Consider the following 25,607-nt stretch of genomic DNA (forward strand, 5'->3'; position numbering starts at 1 on the left):
CTGCAGCCTCAGAATTTTGAAAGTAACATCTAAAATGAGTAGGCTGAGTTAATGAAATGTGAGATCACCAGGTAGAGTTGTTTTGCTCAGATTGCTTAAATTACCCAATCTTTCTGCGGTGATTTTTGTCTAAAATAGCCTACTTAGTAGGCAGTGTTTGCTCAAAGATCTTATCTCAAAAAACGAGTTTAGTCTCGTTTTTCTGCTAAATTTTCCCTCTCCTGCAGTAAATAAGCTCTGTGCACTTGACTTGGAATTTTTCTCCATGTTAACTCACTCTTAGGGGCATATTACGTGTTAGAATCTGAGAATGCTTTACCAAAGAGCTCTTAAGAGGTCACCTGTTACTGGCTCTTTTTTTTTTTTTTTTCCAGACAGGGACAGGGTCTTGCTCTGTCACCCAGGCATGAATACAACTCGCTGCAGCCTCAGCCTCCTGGGGTCAAGTGATCCTGCCACCTCAGCCTCTCAAGTAGCTGAGAACACAGGAACACAGCCTGCGTACCACCATGCCTGGCTCATTTTTTTTTTTTTTTTTTTTGGTAGAGATGTGGTCTTGCCATGTTTCCCAAACTGGTCTTGAACTCCTGGGCTCAGGTGATCCTCTTGCCTCAGTTTCCCAAAGACTTAGGATCACAGGCATGAGCCGTGACGCCTGGCTGTTACCAGTTCTGAACTAGAAGTGCAATGTGCAGATGGCTTTGGAAATGTTGAGGGGTTTTTGGATAGTTAAGCGACTGGGAGATAAATGACATTGAAATTTAGTGACATTGGCACAGACACTAAACTTCCTGTAATGTGCAGGGAGGTCCTACACACTAAAGAATTAGGTCACCCAAAATGCTGTCTGGCTCCTGTTAACAAATACTGAGAGCCCAACCCTTTGCTATTTCATAAGGGGAAATGAGGATTCAACTGAAGCTTGCCTTATACCACATAACTAATTAGGAGTGGAGCTAAGCTTGATAGAACCCAGCCTTTATGTTTCCTAGTTTACAGTGCCCTTCATGATATACATGGTGGGTAGAAAACCTTTCTGAAGACAACCACTATTTAAAAACATTTTTTAAAAGTGTATGTGTATATATATAATACTATTATTTCCACTGCAGTGCTAATTGGATAAAAGCTAAGACACCAAGGACTTTTTAAAACCAGGTCTAGCTAAAATAGCAGCTGCTATTTTTAGTGAGTTTGAATATTTGTAGCACATAACAATGCATGAGTTAATTTGATCCAGTGCAAAGTATGTGACATATGTGTAAGTCATTCTTAAGACTCACCTTAAAGAATCTGGGAGAAAAAATAGAATTTTTCCCGAAGGAGATGGGAAAATTTGAATCTGTCCACATGAGGTTGTGGCCACATTGGGATTAACTAAATCTCATAAAAGGACCACCAAGGTGAACAACTTAGGGCTTTTAGGCCCTGTATGGCAGTATGTCACCCTCTTTCTAGACACACAGAAGTAGGCTTTGAATAATGTCAAACTAAATGTAAAACTAAAAAATGCCAACATTTGGTTGATGAAACCTGGAGAAGCTTTTCAATAAGAATTCATTAGAAGATGAACAGCTTTATTCAAATGAAGGCATTTAATACTATAGTGAAAGGAACCTGTAGCCAGAAGACTTAGATTCAGGCTAGTTTTACACTTGAGACCTTAAGTTAACTTCTTCCTTTCATGGACCTTAGTTTCCTTATTATTAAAAATGAGAGAATGTTTGTGAATGTCATCAACTGTAAAATGCCTTATGTATACAAGGTATTCTTATTTTTCTAGGAAAAGCCAGCCAAAGTAAAAGTGGAATTGGCTTCTGGCGTCACTTCCAAAGGCTCTGTGGTGAAAAGAAATCAGCAGCCTGTCACCACTGAGCAAAATTCCTCTAAGGAAAATGCCTCCAAACTGACTCTGGAGAATTCGGAAGCTGTAAGCCAGCTCCTGAACGTAGCTCCTCCCAGAGAAGTAGGTGAGGAGAGTGAGTGGGAGGAAGTGATCATCTCCGATGCCCATGTTTTGGTTAAGGAAGCTCCTGGGAATTATGGTACAGCAGTCACTAAGACGCCAGTTGTCAAAAGTGGTGTGCAGCCTGGGGTCACTCTGGGGACAACTGACAATGACAGTCCTGGAGCAGACGTACCAACACCATCCGAGGGGACAAGTACCTCCAGTCCACTCCCTGCTCCTAAAAAACCTACAGGGTAAGTCAGTGTGTTTGTATAATATAGAGTTGTATTTAAAATAACAGCTTTGGAAATGCCCCATGTTTGTTTTATCCCATGTCTATACAGCATGCCTGAGAGAGGCAGCAGAGACCAGGCAATGGTTCCTGTTTTAGAGATACAGAAACCAAGGCCTAGAGATATATAAAGACTGTCCCTTCCCGCTGGACTCTGCTATCTATGTACTGCTGTCAGATTACTTACACATCTCTTGTCAGTCTCCCTAAAGCGGTTATTAGAGTCTTGCTGTTATAGGCTCTAGGCAGTATTAAAACTATGAGTTACCAGTCCTGGATACTGGATTTTGAAATAGAATCTTTATTAAAGCATCCTGTAGAAAGAGTTCTGGCCTTATGGTCAGAGAACTCAGTACTGGTTCTGACTGTTTCTGGCTTCTGTTGGACCTTGGGCATTGTCACTTCATGTCTCTTGACCTCAGTTCTCTCCTCTGAAAAATCTTGAGTTGGGTATTAGAAAATCTTATCCTCACAAGCTGACTGTACAAACTGAAGATTGTATATAAAACATGCAACCGAGTACCTTGCAAGTCAGAGGAAGTCACTATCTTTTTCTCCCCTTTTCCTCCTTAAATGCTTAATTGGATTCTGTGTATATCCCTTCCCTGAGGAAGCTGTGTTCTTGTAACTGAAGACCCTTGTTTGTATCAGTGGTTCTCAACTGGTAACAATTGTGCCCGCAATGGACACCAGAAGCCAATTCCACTTTTAACTTTGGCTGGCTTTTCCTGGAAAAATAAGAATACCTTGTATACCTGGTATACAAATATGTATGTGTGTGTGTATATATATATTTTTTTCCCACTTTTTTTTCCCACAAATCATAGCACAACATACATACTTCTACATCTTGTTTTTTATTTTTATGTTTATTTTTATTGTTTGAGACAGGATCTCTCTTGGTCATTCAGGCTGGAGTGCAGTGGTGCGAACACAGCTCCCTGAAGTCTCACCCTCCCGGGCTCAATCAATCTTCCCACCTCAGCCTCTGGGGTAGCTGGGACTACAGGCACGCACTACCACACCTGGCTAATTTTATTTTTTTTTATTTTATTTTATTTTTTTTTGTAGAGATGGGGTTTTGCCATGTTGCCCAGACTGGTCTTGAACTCCTGGGCTCAGGTGATCTGCCCGCCTTGGCCTCCCAAATACATCTTGCTTTTTTTTGGGATGGAATCTCACTCTGTCGCCCATGCTGGAGTGCAGTGGCACCATCTCGTCTCACTGCAAGCTCTGCCTCCCGGGTCCATGCCATTCTCCTGCCTCAGCCTCCCGAGTAGCTGAGACTACAGGCACCTGCCACCACGCCCGGCTAATTTTTTGTATTTTTAGTAGAGACGGAGTTTCACCATACTAGCCAGGATGGTCTTGATCTCCTGACCTTGTGATCTGCCCGCCTTGGCCTCCCAAAGTGCTGGGATTACAGGTGTGAGCTACCGCGCCCGGCCCCATCTTGCTTTTTTTAAAAAAATTCATGTAGCAATATACTTTGGCGATGGTTTTGTATATTTAAAGGATGAAGCTGTGCACTTTAGACCTTTTGTTTGAGACACATAAATCACTCTAGCAAATGTTTATTGAGGCCTACTCTGTGGTGTAGGCCCTGTGCTCACCATTGGTGCTGCAAAGATGAAGCAAACATTGGACTCTGTTCTCTAGGGTCTCTAAGCTGCTGTCATAAGTATATGCTCTAACTAGAGGTAGATTAGATGTTATAGCTATAATAGCGATTGGCATTACACGCTATAGACATTGTTTTACACTTCTGTGTCTTCGCAATGACTCCATAATGTATAGGTAATTACTGTTTCATTTTACATATTAGAAACTTGAAATTAACAGAAGAATGAAATTACTTGTCCAGGGCCACACAGCTATTTAGTGGTGAATTTGAACTCAATCTGTCTAAAGCTTGACAGTTTAACCCCAATACTATCCTCTAATAAAGCACTATATAGAGATTGCACTTTGGTTTTCTTCCCTTTGTTTCGGAATTTCCAGATTTGTCTTCTTACTCTTTTCAGAGTTGACCTGCTTACCCCTGGGTCCAGAGCTCCAGAGCTTAAAGGCAGAGCACGGGGCAAGCCCTCATTACTGGCTGCAGCAAGACCCATGAGAGCAATTTTGCCAGCCCCAGTTAATGTGGGGCGAGGCAGCAGCATGGGACTGCCCAGGGCCAGGCAGGCCTTTTCCCTGAGTGGTAAGGGCTGGGGCATACCTGGGATGGAGGGGCTGTCTGACAGGAAAGGGACAGGAGTGGGGGGTTGAGAACGGACATAGAGACTTGGGGAGACTCTGAATGCACTTAAGTCACCAGTTTGGCTCCTGGTTCTCTCAGATAACACTCCCTCTGTGAGGACTTGTGGTCTGAAGCCAAGCACACTGAAGCAGCTGGGCCAGCCCATTCAACAGCCATCTGGCCCTGGTGAGGTGAAGGTAAGGCCCATTTTCCAGAGTGGGAGCTGTTTGAGGGTCTGGCTGCTTCCATTTAATGTATCAAAGCTATAGGTAAAGGCAGACCCCAGTTCTTACACATTGGCAGATGTCTGGAAGGAGGTAAACATGAATGATTTATCTATTTTTTAAGTAATTTCTTAAAACTTAAAACAAGTGAATACATGTTTAAACCTTTTACTTTTTTTTTTTTTTTTTTTTTTTGGTGGCAGGGTCTCACTCTGTCACCCAGGCTGGAGTACAGTGGCACGATCTTGGCTCACTGCAACCTCCACCTCCTGGGTTCAAGTGGTTCTCCTGCCTCAGCGTTTCCTGAGTAGCTGGGATTACAGGAGCACACCACCACGCCCGGCTAACTTTTGTATTGTCGGTAGATAATGGGGTTTCACCATGTTGGCCAGGCTGGCCTTGAACTCCTGACCTCAGGTGATCCACCCACCTCAGCCTCCCAAAGTGCTGGGATTACAGGCATGAGCCACCACACCCGGCCTAGAATAGGGATATTCTTTTACTGAAACATTGATGTATATCTTTATTCTCCCATTCATATTCCAAATTGTGTCAATTTGACCTGTGAACCCTGAAAATCTGAGACAGGTCTCAGTTAATTTAGAAAGCTTATTTTGCCAAAATTGAGGACATGCACCTGGGACACAGCCTCAGGAGGTCCTGATGACATGTGCCCAAGGTGGTCAGAGCACAGTTTGGTTTTATACATTCTAGGGGGACATCAGTCAACATACACAAGATGAACATTGGTTCAGTCTGGAAAGGCAGGACAACTGGAAGCAAAGACAGGAAGACTCAAAGCAGGGAGGGGGCTTCTAGGTTATAGGTAGATAAGAGACAAGTGGTTGCATCCTTCTGAGTTTCTGATTAGCGTTTCCAAAGGAGGCAGTCAGATACGCATTTATCTCAGTGAGCAGAGGGTGACTTTGAATAGAATGGGAGGCAGGTTGGCCCCAAGCAGTTCCCAGCTTGACTTTTCCATTTAGCATAGAGATTTGGGGGCCCCAAGATTTATTTTCTTTTCACAGACCCAATTTTATATATATATATATATATATATATATATATTTTTTTTTTTTTTTTTTCTTCTTTTTTTTTTTCCCCAGAAACAAGGTCTTGCTTTGTTGCCCAGGCCAGAGTGCAGTGGTGCAATCATAGCTCACTGCAGCCTCGAACTCCTGGGCTCAAGGAATCCTCCCAACTCAGCCTCCTGAGTAGCTGGGTACATAGGCAGGCACCACCATACCAAGCTAATTTAAAAATTTTTTTTGGTAGAAACGGGATCTCTTGCTATGTTGCCCAGGCTGATCTCAAACTCCTGGCCTTAAGTGATCCTCTTCCCTCCTCGGCCTCTCAAAGTACTGGGATTACAGGCATTAGCCACCTCACCCAGTGTCTTCTTTATTTTATTGTATATTTTTAAAGCCCCTCCTATTCTAGGACAGTTCCTTTATATAGCATATTTTTCTCCAGTCTGTGATCCAGTCTAGGATCAGATATTAACATTTAGTTGTCATGTCTCTTTAGCTTCCTTTTAAAAATGAATGCATGATTCTAGAAAATATAGAAAATTCAGGTAAAGGAGAAAGAAAAGTCCCTCATGATCCTGCCACCCAGAATGACCATCCAATGTGCTTTCAGGTCTTTTCCTGAATTTGTGTGTGTTTATTTTTTAATACAGTTTTTTAAAAATCAGAAACTTGGCTCTTACTCCATATACTAGTTTGTGGCTTATATTTTTCACTTCATTTAGTGATACAGATATTAAAAATTTTCTGCGTGTCCAAATTCCATGGATTAGTGGGGTTGGTTGGTTGGTTTTTTGGCTATATGTAGCTAGAATAGTTATCAAGTTTTTTTTTTTTTTTTTCACGTCAAATGGGTAATGTGCTGACGTTATAATGAGGTTTGAGGGAGGCATATCTCACCCATGTGCATGAATACCAGATCGTCATACTTGTGAGCTATAAAAGGATCTCTCAAAATTTCCTAAGTTAGCATTTTTCAAGCTTTTGATCATGACCCTCAGTAACAGGCATATTTTTTATTACTGCCCAGTAAACATATATACTAAAGGTTTAATGAAGCTGTGCCCTTACTATATGCAGTCACTTTTTTTTTCTCATTCCTATTTGCAAAATGCTGGTTTCAACCCATTAAATTAATGTTATGACCCCTCATTGGATTGTGACCTGTAGTTTGAAAACTGTGTCATGGACCAGGTTGGAATAGGAGAACGGGTCTGCCATCTCCCTTGTCATGTGTTCTTTGTCAGTTAACTTCCTTTCTTTAACAGTTTTACATTTGCCCTGACAGGAATATCAACTGGCTTTTACTTTGAGAACTGTTTTGTTTTCCACACAGATGTGGCAGCTCTGGGTGTATGTGTGATCTTGCGGTGTAGAAGGAAGGTATCTGGTTAGCGTCGGTAGTTTTGTAGATTTCCAGCCCCTAGATTCCCTTCATGTACACTCTGTTACTTGGGTAAATCCCAGTCTTCTCTGTAAATAGTTTCCTTTTGATTGGTGACATTGGGTGTTTGTTAAAAGCCACAAGCTCTTTCACTAGTCTTAAACCAGTAAAGAGGTACATGAGATATTCTGAAAATCAACTTAAATTCATTATTATAGAATAATTTTAATTTTGTATGCTTTATCTTTTGTGGTTTTTTTAGCTATATAAGTAAAATATACATTCCTTATAAAACATTTGAGGCCAGGCATGGTGGCTCATGCCTGTAATCCCAGCACTTTGGGAGGCTGAGGTGGGAGGATTGCTTGAGTCCAGCAGTTCAAGACCAGCCTGGGCAACATAGTGAGACCCACATCGCTACCAAAAAAAAAAAAAAAAAAAAGAAAATTTTGTAGATAGTGGTAAAGAGGGAGAAACAACCATAATTGTCCTCTTACCCTGTGACATTTTAGTGAATAGTCTTTCAGACGTCTTTCTATGCAAAGTTGTTCAATCATGTATTTATGTGTATTAAAGCTATTATGTGCTTTTATAACTCAGTAGTAGTTGTAAATCTGATTCATGGTGTTTCTAATACATGGTATTAGAAACTGCACAGAAGCATGTGGCAAGCCCTGGACTTGAACATGACACTCAGCCTTTGGTGGGCTGGTGACTGCCAAGTCCAGAGGGCTCATTTGGAGAATAGCTCTACAAATTCCCCAGGAAAGCATTCCCTCAAGTCGTTTCAGGACATGGGACCTCAGGAGTTTGGCTAAAGTTTAAAAGCACTAAACAATTTGTTCTGATCCACAGCTACCAAGTGGCCCATCCAACAGGACTTCTCAGGTGAAAGTTGTGGAGGTCAAGCCGGATATGTTTCCTTCATATAAGTACAGCTGCACTGTCACATTGGTAAGTATGCAGCCAGGTGGTGGTGGGTTGACATGGAGGTTGTTTTGATTTTGTGGTTGAAAGTCAGTAGGAGGCTGGGGGAGAGGGTGGTGGTAGCTGGGAGGGGAGAACAGGGTCAGGTATAGATTGTTAATGCTGAAGATCCCATCCCTGATGCAAATGATAGCTACTGGATCAATCTGCTGGGTTGTTTTGGTCTCTTTCCAGGTGAGATTTATAAAGTGTAGGACAGCTGAGATTAGTGTATTTTTATTGAGAGTTGCCAGAGATGAGAATCCAGTCCAGATTTAACATTTAGCTGTCTTGGAACCTTTTAGCTTAGAAAGGGTGTTCCACAGTTACATTTAGGCGACATTGCCTTTTTCTCCCTAAAACAGAGTCCAGTTCAACACAAGTATCTTAAAGTAAAATAGAGAAGTACTTTAGTAAAGCAGCTTATTTTGTTTAGCCTAGTGTTTCCCACAGGGTTTTCCCTTTATTTTTAACATAACACATATTAACATCCTAATGGACAAATGTGTGACATTGGGATCACCCTTTTGTAGGGCAGGCAGCATAGAGCAGGGAAATAAATGCTAGGCAGCTGAGAGACCTGGTCCAAAAGGAGTTCTGGCTCTGCTGCTAGCATGCCTTATGCCCCTGGGCAAGATTCTTTCCTTCTGTGGTCCTCAGTTTCACTATCTGTAAAATGCTGCATTGGTTTAGACATCTTTGGGACATCTGTCGCTCTCAACATTCTCTAATTCTGTTGATGCTTAAAGTGTCAACCCCCCAGATGTCTTTTGGCAGTTTCTCTAGCTGATTTGATTAAGATGAACAGATTTTGAGAGAACAGCTAGATTTTTTAAAATTCTTGCCTCATAATGGCAGACAGGTTCAGAAAGGGTCATTCATTCCTTCAAAAAATATTTATTGAGCACATATTCTGTGCCAGGATCTGTGCTGGGGATTCAGTAGCAAACAAGACAGCACAATGTGATGGGTTAATGTCTGGCCTGACCTGATCCCTAAGGAGAATGTGTCTCTTATCCTGGAGATCTGCTCAGGTTTCTTTCTCCCGTGACCTAAATATAATCACTACCTTCTCCGTGCCTTCACTCACCACTCCCTTTGGCTACAGGAGGCAACTAGATTTACCATTTAGGGGGAACTACCCCTGAGTAGACCCTCTCTTCTGCTGATTAGATAGTAACTTATCATAGGAGCTTAGATGCTAGAGCTTTGAGCTTTAATAGTCCGTAAGTCACAGTTTGTCTTTAGGCAGGGCTTGAACTCTTTAGTTCACCAGTCTCTAGTACTCTTTGTTTAAACAGACCTGCTTTACTCCACCAATTGCCTGGACCCTGAAGGCATTTGAGTTTCTGACCATCGAGAGTCAACTCTCTTGTTTCACAGATAGGGAAGGACTGGACTGGATTTGCCAAAAATTTACAGCCTGTATTAAAAGTAAAAGGGTTAACTGCAGAAAAGGTTAAGGCTCTTGAAGTTAGGCTGAATCTGGTTTGCAGTTGCCACTCTCTTCTCTGGTTTACTGGCAGCTGCTCATTCTGGTTCTGGGTTCTGCCCAGGTTTAACTTAATTTTTGTAGAATTGAACATTGGTGTTACTTTTTTAGGATTTGGGCCTGGCTACATCAAGAGGCCGGGGAAAGTGCAAGAATCCCTCTTGCAGCTATGTCTACACCAACAGGCACAAACCTCGGATTTGTCCCAGCTGTGGTGTTAACCTTGCCAAGGACCGGACTGAGAAAACCACCAAGGCTATCGTGAGTTCCTTCCTCCAAACACATCCCCTGGCCTGTTCTGGGCTCCGTTAGTGAACCTGTCTTAGTAGAAATAAGAGGATTTTTAAAGTACATGGTGGTAGTTAGAGCATCCAAACTGGAACCAGTTGGTGGGTTCTGAACCTGAGCAAGTGCTGCCTTTCCTCTGAGCCTCCTTGTCGCCATTGCCAGGGTGAAGGGGTTGACTAGGTATCTTGATCTCTGAGAACCAAGAGTTCACTCACTGCAGAGAATGATGTAGCACAGGCCTTAAGTAAGAGTGAAAGGAGAGGGACGAAAGGGTTGCATCCTCTTTACCTCTGAGGCCTGATACAAGACCTGTAAGTTGATTTACTGTTTCGGTAAATAGAGAATGCCAATCTAAGACTTTGTAGATTAGACCACCGCTGCTTTCTCAGGTTCCTTGGAAAGCTTTTAGTTAATCAAAGCTTTATTTCTAGCGGTCTAGGCAGCCCTCCTCTCTGAAGTTGGGCCAAACTACTTGGATAGTAAAATACATTCCACTTGGCTCCTTAGGGCTGCTATTATTATTATTACTATTACCAGGAAAAACAGGCATTTTCAGAGGTCCTCAGAATTTCCATATGAGTTTTTTAAAGTGAACAGAAAACGGTGGCACTTGAGGCAGCAAATGGAAGGACTAAAATAAGGGTAAGAAGAGAAATGTCACTGGTCTGCCTTGGGGAAGGAGGGGATGGCACACAGAACAGGTCAGGACCTGAGATGGAGCCTGGTCACTCCAGATCAAGGCTGGACCTTGAAAGGCAGGCAGGTTTTGGATGGAAGGAGAAGGCATGCCATACTTAAGGATAAGTGTGAGTGAACATGAAGAGTGTTCCATTTGGCTGGAGGAGATGGCGTGGGGGCATGGGGTGGGAGAAGGGGTGTTAGGGAAAATAAGACCTGAAAAGCATCTTGAACCATGTCATGGAAGGTCTTGTCAGTTTGTTCTTTAGTCATTGGGGTCCTACTGAATGTCCTTGAGCCGGGGAGAGGCCTAGAGGAAAGTTATTTCAAGAGGGGAATTTATGGGATGAGGGTTTGGGAGTAGACAGGACTGTAGAGATGGGGAGAACTGCTTCAAGCTTAAAGGTTTATTTGTATATGGAGAGAGGCCTTTTTGATGATGAATCTCACCCTGGTCTCCAAATCTGTTTCCGTGCTTGAGGTGATGTTCTGAGGTTATTGTCCTTGTGAGAAAGGAAAGTAGAACCAAAGTATGTGAACACTACTGGCTCGGTGGGAAAAACACTGGGGCTGGGAGTGACCCTGAGTTGGAAGCTTCCCTCTCCTGAGCTTTAGTTTCTCCATTGGTAAAGTAAGGTGGGCAAGGTAGATTAGATCTGGGCATTTTACTCTTAGAGACAGGAGCCTTAGAGAAGACTGAGAATTGAGTTTCAAGGAGTTTATAAATCCCTGAAATTGCATGCAAAATGGGTCCGTAGCTTTCATCAGATTCTCTTGCTCCACTGGATGCCTGCTGCTGGAAGTAAGCTTTCTTCCCGGATTTTCATTGTGTTTTAATGTGCTCCTCTTGCCATAGCATTGATCACACCCCATATTGACTGCTTTTCTTAACTCCCTATGAGACCACAGTCTCTTCTAGGGCAGGTATGTCTGTTTTTCCTGCACCTTCTAACCCTGGAGCTTACATATACAAAGTGTGTCTATCTCTAATTAGGAGATAGAATTGAGTTCTGTGTAGGTAGAAGCTCTGAGCATTCCTTTCTCCTTCCAGTTCATTTTAGCTATTTGTGCGGTTTGCAGTGGAAGTGGGTGTTACTCTCTAGATCTAGGATGAAGTGACTTAACTTTTCAGGTGACACAGGAAATTATCTAGGGACCTCTTGCCAATTTCAAATCCCACTCTTAAACTTATATCCCTCTGTATTTGGTTAACTGAGAACTGCCCACCCCCAGGACCCTCATCTGCAGACCTTCCATCACTTTCCAATCTCCTAAAGTTTGGAGAAATACAGTGTAATTACTGCTTTCCACAAAATAAAGCACTGGTCAGAACCACAGGGACCTTCTTGTGTGTTGTCATTTGGAGCCCCCTGGTAGCCAAGTGTTTTCACATCTCTGAGCTGGAATGGTCTTTAGTCCTTTCTATCCTTCATCTCTGGCGAGAGTCACGGGACAGTATTCCTGCCAAGTGGTCTTCCAGCTATGGTTTCATAGTCATGACTGAGAACACACAGCCTCTCGCGGCAGCTCATTCTAGTGTTAGTCAGCTCTTCTGTAGCCATTAATTAATTAATTCAGCCAGCATATATTGAATGCCTGCTATGGGCCAGGCTTTCAGAGATGAATAGGACCTGGCCCTTTCCCTTGAAGAGCTTACAGTCTAGTGGGAGAGAAAGATAACCAAGCTATTACAAATGAAAGTTGTCATAGGTATGCAGAGTTAATAAAAAGCTCCTTATTAAGTGTCCTAGTCTGTTTTGTGTTGCTATAAAAGAATACCTGAGGCTAGTTTGTCTGTACAAGAAGCATAGCACCAACATCTTTTTCTGGTGAGGGCCTCAGACTGCTTCCACTCATGGTGGAAGGCAAGGGGAGCCAGCATGCACAGAGATCACATACAGAAAGAGGAATCAAAACTCATTGACCACCTCCCTTGCCCCTGCCCCACGTTAATCTACTCATGAGGGATCTGCCCCCTGATCCAAATACCTCCCTTTAGGACCTGCCTCCAACATTGGGGATCACATTTCAACATCAGCTTTGGAGAGGGTAAACATCCAAACTATAGCATTAAGCATTTAACTTCTACAGAGCCATGTGTAATATGTCCATCAGATATGAATCAGTATCTTGTGTGTGTCTCAGGCATCATGCTGGTTGGGAATCAGTAAATAAGCAGAATGCTACCCTTACTGAAGCGGGAGGGTGGTGGTTTAGCAGCTATCAGATGATGAATTCTGCAGTCAAGGGGTGCACTCAGAACACAAAGAGGGGAGTGATTTATGCTGCCTTGGCAAAAAGGATCAGGGAGGAGCTCCATTGAAGAGAGACCTGCTTGAGGAAGACTATTTTTAATGAGTATTTCAGAACATTGTTCCTGGAAGCCTCTGACTGGTATGCAAAGTTACCTTGCACCCAGAAGCCACCGAGAATTAAAGACAGATAACTTTAAGCAGTGCTGATACTTGTTTATGTATCAAAGCTATCATTCATAGAGCCTTCATTGCACCATAGGCATTGTGCTAAGTGCTTTACTTATAATATCTTACTTAATCTATATAATAGCTCTAGGAGAGTACTATTTTTATGCCCCATTTCACAGATGAGGAAATTGAGACTCAGAAAGATTAAGTAAATTGCCTTGGGTCCCACATACACAGCTGTTAAGTGGCATATCCAGAACTGAAACCTGGGTCTGTTATCCTCTAAACCCCATACCTGATGAATGAGAGCTAAGTGTTGAATCCATTACCAAGAGTTGTGTATAATCCTCTCATTTACTGATACAGGTTGACTATCCCGTATCTGAAGTGCTTGATACCAGAAGTGTTTTGGATTATTTCATAATTTGCAATATTTGCAGAATATATACTGCTTGAGCATCCCTAATCCAGTAATTTGAAATCTGAGATGTCTAATGAACATATCCCTTGAATGTTGTCTCAGTGGTCAAAAAATTTCAGATTTCAGAGCATTTTGGATTGGGGTGCTCAACCTGTAGAGAAACTGAGCCCCACAGAGAAAAATAACCAGCCTTTAGTCACACAGTGAGTTATTAGCTGAGCTGGTTAGGAACCTAGGTTTCCCACCTATCAGTCATGGGCCCCATCTGTCTGCGCTCCCAGACTTTTATTATTTTAGCCTGAAGCTGGCTCTTTCTGCTCTGAGTGCTTGGTGATCAATCCACTCTCTTCCCAGGAGGTGAGCTCACCACTCCCAGATGTACTGAATGCCACAGAGCCCCTGAGCACAGCCCAGAGGGAGATCCAGCGCCAGTCCACACTGCAGCTGCTGCGCAAAGTCCTGCAGATTCCTGAGAATGAGTCAGAGCTGGCTGAGGTCTTCGCCTTGATTCATGAACTCAACAGCTCTCGACTTATCTTGTCCAACGTGAGTGAGGAGACAGTCACCATCGAGCAAACCTCTTGGTCGAATTATTATGAGTCTCCGTCCACGCAGTGCCTTCTCTGTAGCAGCCCATTATTCAAAGGGGGACAAAAGTAAGCACCCCTTAACTCTGCCCCTAGCTGCCCCATCCCATTTGGCTCATATTGCTCTTTTCTTCAGACAACGTTAAAACTGTAACTGTGAAAATGTTATTCTCTGCCGTTCTTAGGCTTCCTTTACCTTTCTGATTGCTAAAAGTAAAGTAATAATTGGTAATTATCATTTCTGTTGAAATGCCTGAAAGTTATCACCAGCTTAGGATTTAGTTTACATCTGGACTGCCTCGCACAATGTTTAGGTTTGGGAGTTCATTAGGATTGGTTGAATTATGCGGTAAATTCAGAGTTACGTTAATTGTAGGAACGATTCCACAGATTCCAACAAAGTGGAAATACCTACCTAGAAAATCCTAAGCTCCAGCAAATGAGAATTTGCCATTGATCACTGAGCCCTGGAACTCCATTAAGAAGTCTCTTTCCCTTCTTTTTTTTTTTTGTTGGTGATGTTTCTGGTACTAGCTCCCTGGCTGGGCCCCAGGAGTGCTGGCTGCTGACAGCCAGCCGTCTGCAGACAGTGACTGCCCAGGTGAAGATGTGTCTGAACCCCCATTGTCTGGCCCTGCACAGCTTCATAGACATCTACACAGGTGGGTGCTAACCTTCTCTTCCCTCAGAGCATCCCAAAGCAGGCTTGGGAACTGCCTCTATGGATGAGACCTCTGGCCCTTTGAGGACTGGGCCTTCTCAGATGGGGCTTCTGAGGAAGGGGGAATCTTCTTCCTAAATGTCTTAGTCCCAGAAGATGACTTTTACCTCTCAAGTATTGAAGCTTTCAACTGGGATCTTTAAAATAACAGATCTTCATTGTGGAAGGGCTGGAAAATGCAGACAAATAAAAAGAGGAAACAAAAAATCAAGAGCATTGCAACTGCCATGAGAAAAACACTTAATTTAACAATGTGATCAATCTTCCAGAAATGTTTATTCATCTGTGCAGAATATAAAAAATTATAGGATGTATAGGTTTATAGTCTTTCTTTGAACAAAAGTACGGTTGTGCTAGATGTTGTTTTGGAATGTGCTTTTTAAATTTAGGGGTACCTCATGGGCATCTTCCTGTGCCAGCAAGTAGAGAAGTACATGACCATTTTTAAAGGGATGTATGGTGCTCCAATTTATACTTTTGTGATTCAGTCTTTGTGTATAGCCCTAATTTGTCTTTTGGACAAGTTCGACTCAGAAGTTGAACTGCTGCACATTTACCCTTTCCTCCTCTATTATTCATCAACATCAGGCATTTATGGAACACTCACCGTGTACCAACCATTTTAAGACTTTGGTTGAATCCTAAGTTTTGTTTGTATAATTGAGTGCTGAAGATGAAAGTGTATTTTTGATGTATTCTCTTTGTCTTAGAACTTAATGGTGCTTTATTTTGAATTTGTGTTTTTAATGTCTTATATTAGATTGAGTTTGTACTATTTTATGCTCTTTCCAACAGTTAACAATAGTGCCTATTACCCTGTAGTCTATCTAGGCCAGTACTCAGGATTATATATTTATTTAGTCAACATGTATTTTAAAGTGTGCATGTAGTTGAGTGTGTTGCCCCACGTTCCGTAAGTTCTGACAGATGCACTAAGTGGTGTAACTACCTTCACAATCAATGTGTAGAACAGGTCTATCACCCAAAACATTCTCTTTTACTGTTCCTTTGTATTTAAACCCACCCCTCTCCCCCAACCTCTGGTAACTGTTTGATCTCATCTTTATCCATATAGTGTTCTCTTTCCCAGAATGTCATGTAAAAGCAATTATAGCACGTAGCCTTTTCAGTCTGGCTTCTTTGAGTAAGCTAACCCTTTGAGAGTCATCCATATTGTGTTGATCAGTGATTTATTCCTTTTTATTGTGGAGTAGTTTTCCGTGGTGTGGATGTACCACAGGTTGTTTATCTCTTCCTCATGGGAGGATATTGGGTTTGCTACCGGTGTTTGGCAGTTATGAATAGAGCTGCTACAAATATTTGTGTACCAGCTTTTGTGTGAACCTAAGTTTTCATTTCTCTTGGGTAAATACCTAGGAGTCAGATTGCTGGGTCATATGGTAAGTGTGTGTTTAATTTTATAAGAAAACCATTACCAAAGTGGCTGTACCATTTTGCATTCCTTCCCACAGTGGATAAAAGTTACAGTTTGCTCTACATGCCAATACTTAGCATTATCTGTTTTTGTTTTTCAGCCATTCTAATAGGTGTGTCTCCATATAAATTGTAGAGTCAGCTTGTCAATATCTACAAAGTCCTGCTTGAATTTTAATTGGGTTGTGTTCAATCTGTACACATCAATTTGGGAAATTTTGACATGCCTAAAGATGTTTAATCTTCCAGTCCATAGTCTTTCTCTCCATTTTAATAGGTTGTCAGTTTTTCTAGTTTCAGCATGTAGGTCCTACACATATTTTGGTAGACTTACATGTAAGTATTTTACTTTTTTTTTTTTCAGTGCTAAGTGACATGGTTCAATTTCTAGCTATTCATTGCTAGTATAGAAATACAATTAAGTTTGTTGACTTTGTTTTTGTAGATATTATAATTTTTTTAAGTTTATCAATTTTATAGGTAAAAACTTGTATATAGTCTGGTAATTTGTTGTATTTCTTTGTACTAGGTAGGGTATATGTGCTTTTTATGATCCTTTATGGGTTTTTTTCTAAAGTAAATTTCTTTTGTGAGTGTTTTCATTCTTCTTTTGGGCTTTCTTGTTGACAGTTTTCTCTCAGTTTATCGCTCTATTTATTCAGTTTTACCTCTAGCCTGTCAGAATGTGATATCAGTTGTCTTTTATATTTGTACTTGGCGATTTCTGGGGGCATCATGACTTTTTTGCTTTTTTAAAAATATTTGTATGGGACCAGAGCTTTGCTCTCCCTTGTGGTTTCAGCCTTTGCACTTCTCCATACCCTTCTTCACTGGGAACACATATTCCAAAATTTGCTTTTGTGCAGATTAGTGCATTATGTTTTGTGCACATATAAAATCACCCACTTTTATTTGTCTTAAATTGACTGCGCTTAAATTCCTCGGATTCATTCATTTCAGGATTTGGTGTTGGAGTGATTTCATAGCCTTTGTTACACCCCTTACACATTCATGAGCTAAAGGATGCTCCTGGCCTTTCCCCAGGTGAAGTTGTGTGAGGTGTAAAGGAAGAGTGATACCTTTGCTCCTGAGGACTGAGCTGGGTGGGAGGAAAGAGTTTCTTTTTTTTGTTGAGGGAAAAAAGATCTACTATATGTACTATTTCATTATTTTTTTGTTTAATAATGTGTTATAGGCAACTTTGTGTCAGAACAGTTAGATCTACTTCTTTTTTAAAAAATGGATTCCATGTTGGAATACTTTATTCTTTTTAATGCTTTCTATTTTATGAATGCACCATAAATTAATTAACCCTTTCCCTATTGATGGGCATTTAGTTGTGGGGTTTTTGTTTTGCCTTTTTTAAGATATATAACTTGAATAAAATAGAGATGGGGTTTTGCTATGTTGCCCAGGCTGGTCTTGAACTCCTGGGCTCAAGCGATCCTCCCACCTTGGCCTCCCAAAGTGCTGAGACTACAGGCATGAGATTACAGGCCATACCTGGCCTGTTTTGTTTTTTTGAGAGAGATGGAGTCTCTCACTGTGTTACCCAAGCTGGTCTACAACTCCGGGGCTCAAGCAATCCTCCCAAGTGCCTGCAACTACAGGCACGCGCCACTGCACCCAGCTGGTGTGTATTCTATTTTTTGCCATTGTGTATGATACATTAATTTCCTTGTTGCCTCTTCTTAACCCGCAGGTCTCTTTAACGTGGGGAACAAGCTGCTGGTAAGCCTGGACTTGCTTTTTGCAATCAGAAACCAGATCAAGCTCGGAGAGGACCCCAGAGTGTCTATCAATGTTGTTCTGAAGTCGGTGCAGGAGCAGACAGGTAAAAGTTGTTTTCTTCCCTTTCCCAAGGTTAGTCCTAAGCTCTCTGGGAATTTTCAGTGATGGCCTTTGGTTAAAAGACTCATTTTGAAGAAGAGTCTGGTTATTTTGAAAAGGAGACATCCTTGACTTCCTAATACACTCTTCCTTTTGAATTTTACAAATGCCAAACTAATTTTGGAAAGCATGAGTCTTTCTGTGCATCCAGGGACCCTTAGCGAGAGATTACCAGTGACTTCTAGAAGTGCCTTCTTTGGTCACAGGGAGACTTGGCCCCATTGCATGTTAGACTCATTTTGACCACAGCTCCTGGATGTCTGCCTCCAATTCCAAGGCTCATGCCAAGACCTAAGAGTGAGGACCATCCTTTCTGTCTAGAATTTTTTTCCTCCATGCCCTCTTTACTCCTATTTGTGCTTTTCCTATCCCATTCCTATAGGCTCCAATCCCCCTCTACCTTACCTGCTGTGAGAACAGATGGAGAAGAGCAAAGGTGCTAGAGTTACATGGGCCTGTGTTTCAGTCTTGGCTCTGCCACTGTTGCAATGTGATTTTGAGCAAGTTATTCTTGTGCCTCTGTTTCTCCAGTTATAAAATGAGGATAATAGCTCCTGGTTCATAAAGAATTAAATTCAGGTGAGATTAATGAGATAACATATCCAAAGCTTTCAGCACAGCAGCTAGTACTTAGTACAAGGCAGCTATCACTCCATTGAGAATTGCTCTTTGGGTTGCCACATGAGCAATTGCAGGCCAGATCCCTGACCCTCAGGGTAGTTAGTACACTGGAGTGTTTGAGGTGAATCAGTCTGGCAGAATTGCTCTACTTGCTACCCACTGGCTCATCCCTAGTGGCTTCAGTGTCTTTTTCTGTGCCCTTATCAGTGTGCTTGCTCTTCTTCCAGAGAAGACTCTGACCTCGGAGGAGCTGAGCCAGCTGCAGGAGCTGCTGTGCAATGGCTATTGGGCCTTTGAGTGCCTCACTGTCCGAGACTACAATGACATGATCTGTGGCATCTGTGGTGTGGCCCCCAAAGTGGAAATGGCTCAGAGGAGTGAAGAGAATGTGCTAGCACTGAATAGCGTGGAGGTAAGTGCCTCTTAGCCACCGTGAGGGACCTGCGGAATTCTCTTATTTTGGCAGCTCCCTTCCTACATGATATCCCCAGGGGGTGGATAGCTCCAGTCCTGTCTAGGTGAGGCAAGTGAGTTTTTCCTCCCACAGCCCAAGATTTCATTTAGGGAATGCCAGATGGAAATAGAGGCATTTGTTTATTCAATTACTCACTTGAAAAATGTATTTATCCAGTGAATAAGTATCAAAATATATATATAATAAATATATTGAACATAAACTAAATGCATGTTTTAGACACCTGGGAGATAGTGGTTAAAGAAAGTTTCTGTCCTCATGGAGCTCACTTTCTGGTTTGGGGGACACAGGAAACGGAAATATCTGTCCAGGAGTAGTGAGTGCTGTGAAGCACAGTAAAGCTGGGTAAGAAAGAGAGAACAGTGTCCTGGGAAAGGGCATTTGTATTTTATAGAGGGCAGTGAGGGGGAAGGCCTCTCTGATACAGTAGCATTTGAGTAGAGATCTGAAACCCATGTGGCTTTGTGGAGGAATATTCCAGGCAGAGGGAACAGCAAGAACAGGGTCTGAGGTGGGCTTGCTGGGCATGATTGAGGACCAGCAAGGAGACCAGTGGTGTAGCTCAGAGTGTGGGAGGGAGGGAGGGAGTGGTAGGGCATATGAGGTCCAGACGGTGCAGGAGGCCGACGTTATGTAGGGTAACGTGGGCTATTTTAAGGACTTACACAGAGTGAAATGGAGAGCCACTGAAGGGGTTGGAGGAAAAGAGTGACCTGAGCTGACTTAGGTTCTGAACTGAAAAATTTTCACACAATAATAACATCAAACTCAGATGGCTTCATAGATTAATTAGAACAAATATCCAAGAAATATTATTCCAATCATAGGCAAGTAACAGAAGTGGGCATATTTCCCCAACTCATCATATAAGGTTGTATAGCTTTAGAAACCAAATCAGACATTTGATATAAGAGAAGAAATTGGGACTGAATGTACTCATGAATATAGATGAAAGTCTGAATAAAATAATAGCAAATCAGATCTAACACAGTAATGCATCATGACAAAGTTTATCACAGGAAAGCAAGGTTGTTTCAGCAGTAGGAAATATGTTAATGTAATTCACTTACTTAACCGATTAAAGGGGAAACCCTATATGATAATTTCATTAGATGTATGGGGAAAAAAAAGTTGTCCAGTGTGATTCTGCACCCATATTTATGATAAAACGCTTAGCAAACAGAATAGTAGGAAATCTTCCTTAACCTCCTTTAGGGTTTAAAAAAAAAATCCCATAGATTACTTTTCCCTGTGATCCTGCCATGAGGTCTGGTTTACACTCACAGGCAGGGATTGCCCCTTGAGTATGCCAGTAGTTGCATTGGAGTATGAGGTTTCCATTTCTGAACTCTACCATAGTAAACAAGAGCCTGGGACATGAGTTGACCTTCAGGTACTGGACTTGCATCTCATGTATTCACTGATCAGGCAGGTGCAGAACCTGTAGAGAACAGCTTTGGTGTATTTTGGCAGGACCACTGGACATATTAAGGGTTGAATGCATAGTCCTGTCTTTTTCTTCCCAACTAAAAAACCAGGCAACTAAACCATTTTGTTTGTGTTATCTCATCTGAGGCTGTTCCCAGATTGATTTAAATCTGCTTGCCTAGTAGTAATATTAATAATAATGCAGCTAAGATTTATTGAGCATTTTATTACTATGCCAAGTTCTTAATCTGTGCTAAGTGCTTTACTATATGACTTAATTTTCCGTACAACCCCATGAGGTTTTTAGAGACATAGGCACTGAAGCCCAAGGGCCTTGCCCAAGCTCACCCAGCCAGAGAGCGGTGGGGCTGAGATTGACCTCGCTCTTTCTCAGCCGCTGACTATGGAGTCTGCACCCTAAGCACTGCCATTCTCACCAGTACCTCCTACGACTCCGAGTTCTGTTTTTTCTGATCATATCGGGCCACAGCAAGTTTATGATTTCCAAGAATAGACAGAGGCCCACCTCCCTGCAAAGGTGCCATCTCCTAGTCCTGCCTGGCACCTGTCGTTTCCCAATCAAGGCTCCTCTGTCCCAGAATGGAGTAGCATTCCCTTCACTCTCAGTTTGCTTGTCTCTTCCCTTCAGTACCAGGTACTTCTTTCATAGAGGTACTTCTTTGTTCTGTGGGTGGAGAGTAGTATGGTATATGTGGGGAAAGAGTATCCTGAAGTCTATGAACTAAAACAGGAAGTTATTGAACAAAACTTAAATATGCTGTTATCCATGAAGAGACTTGTCAGCCCCTCCCTCGGGGTTGTATAAAGAAGGACCCTGTGGTTAGTTTGTGTGCTGGGTTGGCATTTCCTGTTCCCTTGCTCCTTGTGATGAGGATAGACTCAGCTGGCCTCATTCCCCTAGGTGTGCCATTTACACAGAGCACGCGCTAAGCACCCCTGTGAGGTGGCGAACAAAGAGGAATAAGGTGAGGAGAGGAGCCTTTATGGGGAGCAGTGGTTCTTGGACTTTAGTGGGTATAAGAACTACACAGGGCAGTGGTTCTCACTTTTTAAAGTGGAGGGCTTGCTGGGTCCCACCCACAGGATTTCTGACTCAGGAGATCTGGAGTGGGGCCAAGAATTTGCATTTCTAACAAGTTTTCAGGTGATACTCTTGCTGCTTGTCCAGGGACCACCCTTTGAGAACCATTCCTCTGAGGAAACTTTTTTAAATGCAAAATTAGGAGTTTAGTTCATACAGCTCAAGATGTGGCCAAGGTTTTTGCATTTCTAATAAGTAACCTATACAACTCTGATTGAGGTATTAGGATCCGGGTCACATTTTGAGAGCCATATAAGAGGGCATTGCAAGAAGAAAAATTGAGTAGCACAAGCGCTATTAATAGATGTCTATAAGAGATAAGTAAATGCTGCATTGGGTAGAGGAGATAGCTGTGTGCTGATGATGTGTGGGAGGATGTTGGCGATCCACAGGGCCTTGGAAAATGGCTGGAATGTTACTCAATAGAATTCTGCTCGTTCTTGCCAGCCTGGTATCAGGAGTAAGGGATTGGGCTTTGGAACTAGACCTGTGTTGACGTGATTGTTCTGTCGCTTCAAGTGCTTGAATACTCACCTCAGCCATCCCCAGACTTGTTTTTTAGTAGTTCATTACAAAGTGTCTGGCACATAACAGATACTCAAATGGTAGCTCCACTTTCTTTGTAAGACAGGGAAAATGACATGAACAAGGTATAGAAACAGAAGGGATTTAGGGACTATTCATGTCTGGGAGAGTACTATGGTGTGAGAGATAGAAATGTGACCAAAAGGCAGGTGGGTACAGAGCTGTCAAATTCAAGGCCCCCTGGCAGTGCCTGGCTGTCCAACTTCCCTTCACCAAGCCTTAGCTTCCCTGTGTGTATATATGACGGGGTAGACTGTTGTGTTGCCGATGTTCTGTGACTCCCACAGTTTGACCTTCTTTATCCTGACCTTCTAGTTCACCTGGCCTGAATTCCTGGGCTCTAATGAGGTAAATGTGGAGGACTTTTGGGCCACGATGGAGACAGAGGTGATTGAGCAGGTGGCATTTCCTGCCAGCATCCCTATCACCAAATTTGATGCCTCTGTTATTGCCCCCTTCTTCCCACCACTCATGAGAGGAGCTGTGGCCGTCAACACTGAGAAAGACAAAAACCTGGACGTGCAGCCAGTACTTGGTAAGGCCACCTGGTGGCTGACTGGGGTCAAAAAAGGGCTCAGTCAAGAGTCTGGGACATTGTCCATGGCAAGATAGCACAGTGGTAGCGAGAGGGCCAGGCCCTGCTGGAGGACTCCTTTCAGAAAGATAATAACAGCCCGTGTCAAAATCCCCTAGAGTTTAAAGTTGTGGTGCAGAGTTTTGAAGAGCTGTCCACCATATTAAATAGCAGGGGCACACAGCTCATTGTCAGCCTTCTGGGATACACATACTGAGTAGGGGAACTCCTATAAAAAATGCTGATAAGGCTCCATCCCCAAAGATTTTCATTGAGCAAGTGTAGGGGCAGGCCAAGGAATCTGCCTTCAAAACAGGCATCCCAGATGGTTTTGCAGCTAGTTTTATGGATTAGACATTGAGAAACCCTGGACTAGTGGGTAAGAGGATAGGTTTCTAACAGCTTGAGTTTGATTCCCAGCTTTGCCACTTAGCTGTGTGACACTCTGTCAGGTCCCATCATTGCCCTAAGCCACTGTTCCTTCTTTTACAAAGAGGGTGTGATAATAGCTACCCACTTTCTAGATCACTGAAGATAAAGTGAGCTAATGCAGTTAGAGTGATAGCCGCCTTTTTTAACTGTAACTCATAGTGAGAAATACATTCTGTGTCATGACGCAGAATGATATTCGTACATAGGCAAGTGTGTATAACTGAAACAACGTTCCCAAAACAGTATTTTTCCTTACCAAGTGCAATACACTTTATTTTCTATCTTATTTCATTTTTGAATTTTTGGATATGACCCACTTAATTGATATTGTAATCACTTAATATGTTGTGATCCACTGGTTCTCAAACAGTGCTTCCTAATATTAGATATTGAGGCCAGTCACGGTGGCTCATGCCTGTAATCCCAGCACTTCGGGAGGCCGAGGCAGGTGGATCACGAGGTCAGGAGATGGAGACCATCCTGGCTAACACGGTGAAACACCGTCTCTACTAAAAACACAAAAAATTAGCCGGGCATGGTGGCGGGCGCCTGTACTCCCAGCTACTCGGGAGGCTGAGGCAGGAGAATGGCGTGAACCCGGGAGGCGGAGATTGCAGCGAGCCGAGATCGCGCCACTGCACTCCAGCCTGGGTGACAGAGCGAGACTCTGTCTCAAAAAAATAAAAAGATATTGAGGTCCCACCTCATATTCCTACTAATATTTTAAGGGCCCAGGCATCTTTTTTTTTTTTTCGAGACAGAGTCCTGCTCTGTTGCCCAGGCTGGAGTGCAGTGTTGTGATCTGGGCTCACTGCAACTGTGCCTTCCGGGTTCAAGCAATTCTCCTGTCTCAGCCTCCCAAGTTGCTGAGACTACAGGCGCACGCCACCACACTGCCACACCTGACTAATTTTTTGTATTTTTGGAAGAGATGGGGTTTCACCATATTGGTCAGGCTGGTCTCGAACTTCTGACCTCAGGTAATCCACCTGCCTCGGCCTCCTAAAGTGCTAGGATTACAGATATGAGCCACCGCACCCGGCCCCCACGGATTATTTCTTTAAGGCGCCCCCACATAGTTCTCTTGTGCTAGCCAGGTTCAGGAACGTTGTGTAGAGGGCACTTTTAAAACGAGAGCTGCTGCTGTCTTCTTATTGCTGCAGTCATGGTAAGCATCTGAGGTCTTGGTTCTGAAAAACCTTAGAAGACTGGATTAAAAGCTGACTTATTTTAGGGTTTTTTTCAGTGGCTGTCTGCAGGATATCTCACTCAGATGTTCCAGGGCAGAAAGCCAGTTCTAATAGACTTCAAATATCTGCAGAAAGCATGGACCTGACTTGAGTCCCACCTCTGCCAGCAGTGGGGGAGGGCTTGGTGCAGAGCTGGCTTCCACTGTTTGCTGTTTTGTGGGCCTAGCCGTGGCCTCTGGTGGCTGGCAGCAGCACCCTCCCACCAGCACTGTTGTCTCTTGCAGGCAGTGGCAGTGCCTTGGTGAGGCTGCTCCAGGAGGGCATCTGCAAACTTGATGAGATTGGCTCCTACAGTGAAGAGAAGCTGCAGCATCTGCTAAGGCAGTGTGGAATCCCCTTTGGGGCAGAAGACTCCAAAGTGAGTGTCAAGGGCAGTGGTGGATATCAGTGCTTCTGGAGTAGGCTGATTGGTCCACTTTTCAGGGCAAGGATATGAATATCTGTGATGGCATCTGCCTTGGACACAAGGTGCTGGCAGTCACGGATGCCTAGGAGATGGTCAACAGCTAGATGTGACATGTATGTGGGGCCTGGCCTCTAGCAGTTCCTCCTGTTGAAGGTTGTGAGCCTAGGCTCTGGGGTCAGGAATCCTGGCTCTCCTCCTTACTGTATGTGACCTTGGATAAGCTGCTTTATATTTTGAGCTTCATTTTCCTTGTTTGTAAAATGGAAATAACCAAAATACTAACCTTGTGAGATTGTTGTAAGGAATGCACTTTACACAGTGTCTGGTTATTACCTATGCAAGCTCTTAGAAAATGCCAACTATTACATAGTGTACGTGTCTACGTGTTTCATTCATACGTTATTTACTTTCCCTTTCATATTTCTGTGCTGTTGAAAATGTTATACTTCCTTCAAGATCAGATTCAAATGTTAGCTCCCCTTTGATGGTTTCTTTGCCCTGTAAAAAGTGAAAGGACTCAGGCCTCAGAGTCTGGCAGCTTGATCAGCAGTCTGGCTGGCTTTGTCTGTGACCTAATCCTTTCAGGGCCTCCGATTGCTTACCTGTACCTAGAGGAGGTTGGGCTGGTGAGGCTCCAAGGCCCACTCTGACCCGGGCAGTTTATTCTTTTACTTTGGGTGTTGGGTGAGTGTGTGTGATGCTGAGCACCAGCCGTGGTC

At 43.0% G+C, this 25,607-nt stretch overlaps 1 protein-coding gene and 1 non-coding gene across 3 annotated transcripts in view; one reads left to right on the forward strand and one right to left on the reverse strand.

The window, feature by feature from the left end:
* The window catches only part of HMGXB3 (HMG-box containing 3), a 52,105-nt gene that overhangs the window by 21,877 nt on the left and 4,621 nt on the right, over nucleotides 1–25,607 (forward strand). For both annotated transcript variants that reach the window (XM_032158339.2, XM_058440029.1), the window contains exons 7-17: nucleotides 1,784–2,202; nucleotides 4,265–4,440; nucleotides 4,579–4,676; nucleotides 7,971–8,069; nucleotides 9,685–9,834; nucleotides 13,738–14,039; nucleotides 14,505–14,632; nucleotides 17,828–17,959; nucleotides 18,864–19,048; nucleotides 22,542–22,761; nucleotides 24,707–24,840. In XM_032158339.2, the coding sequence (XP_032014230.1) occupies nucleotides 1,784–2,202; nucleotides 4,265–4,440; nucleotides 4,579–4,676; nucleotides 7,971–8,069; nucleotides 9,685–9,834; nucleotides 13,738–14,039; nucleotides 14,505–14,632; nucleotides 17,828–17,959; nucleotides 18,864–19,048; nucleotides 22,542–22,761; nucleotides 24,707–24,840 (2,043 nt within the window). The remainder of the gene's footprint in view (nucleotides 1–1,783; nucleotides 2,203–4,264; nucleotides 4,441–4,578; nucleotides 4,677–7,970; nucleotides 8,070–9,684; nucleotides 9,835–13,737; nucleotides 14,040–14,504; nucleotides 14,633–17,827; nucleotides 17,960–18,863; nucleotides 19,049–22,541; nucleotides 22,762–24,706; nucleotides 24,841–25,607) is intronic.
* LOC116472115 (small nucleolar RNA U13) lies at nucleotides 6,576–6,679 on the reverse strand. The gene has a single exon (XR_004249019.1). It is a non-coding gene; the product is annotated as a small nucleolar RNA U13 (small nucleolar RNA).

The sequence above is a fragment of the Hylobates moloch genome, unplaced genomic scaffold (genome assembly GCF_009828535.3).
Source record: "Hylobates moloch isolate HMO894 unplaced genomic scaffold, HMol_V3 SCAFFOLD_6, whole genome shotgun sequence".
NCBI classification, from domain to species: domain Eukaryota; kingdom Metazoa; phylum Chordata; class Mammalia; order Primates; family Hylobatidae; genus Hylobates; species Hylobates moloch.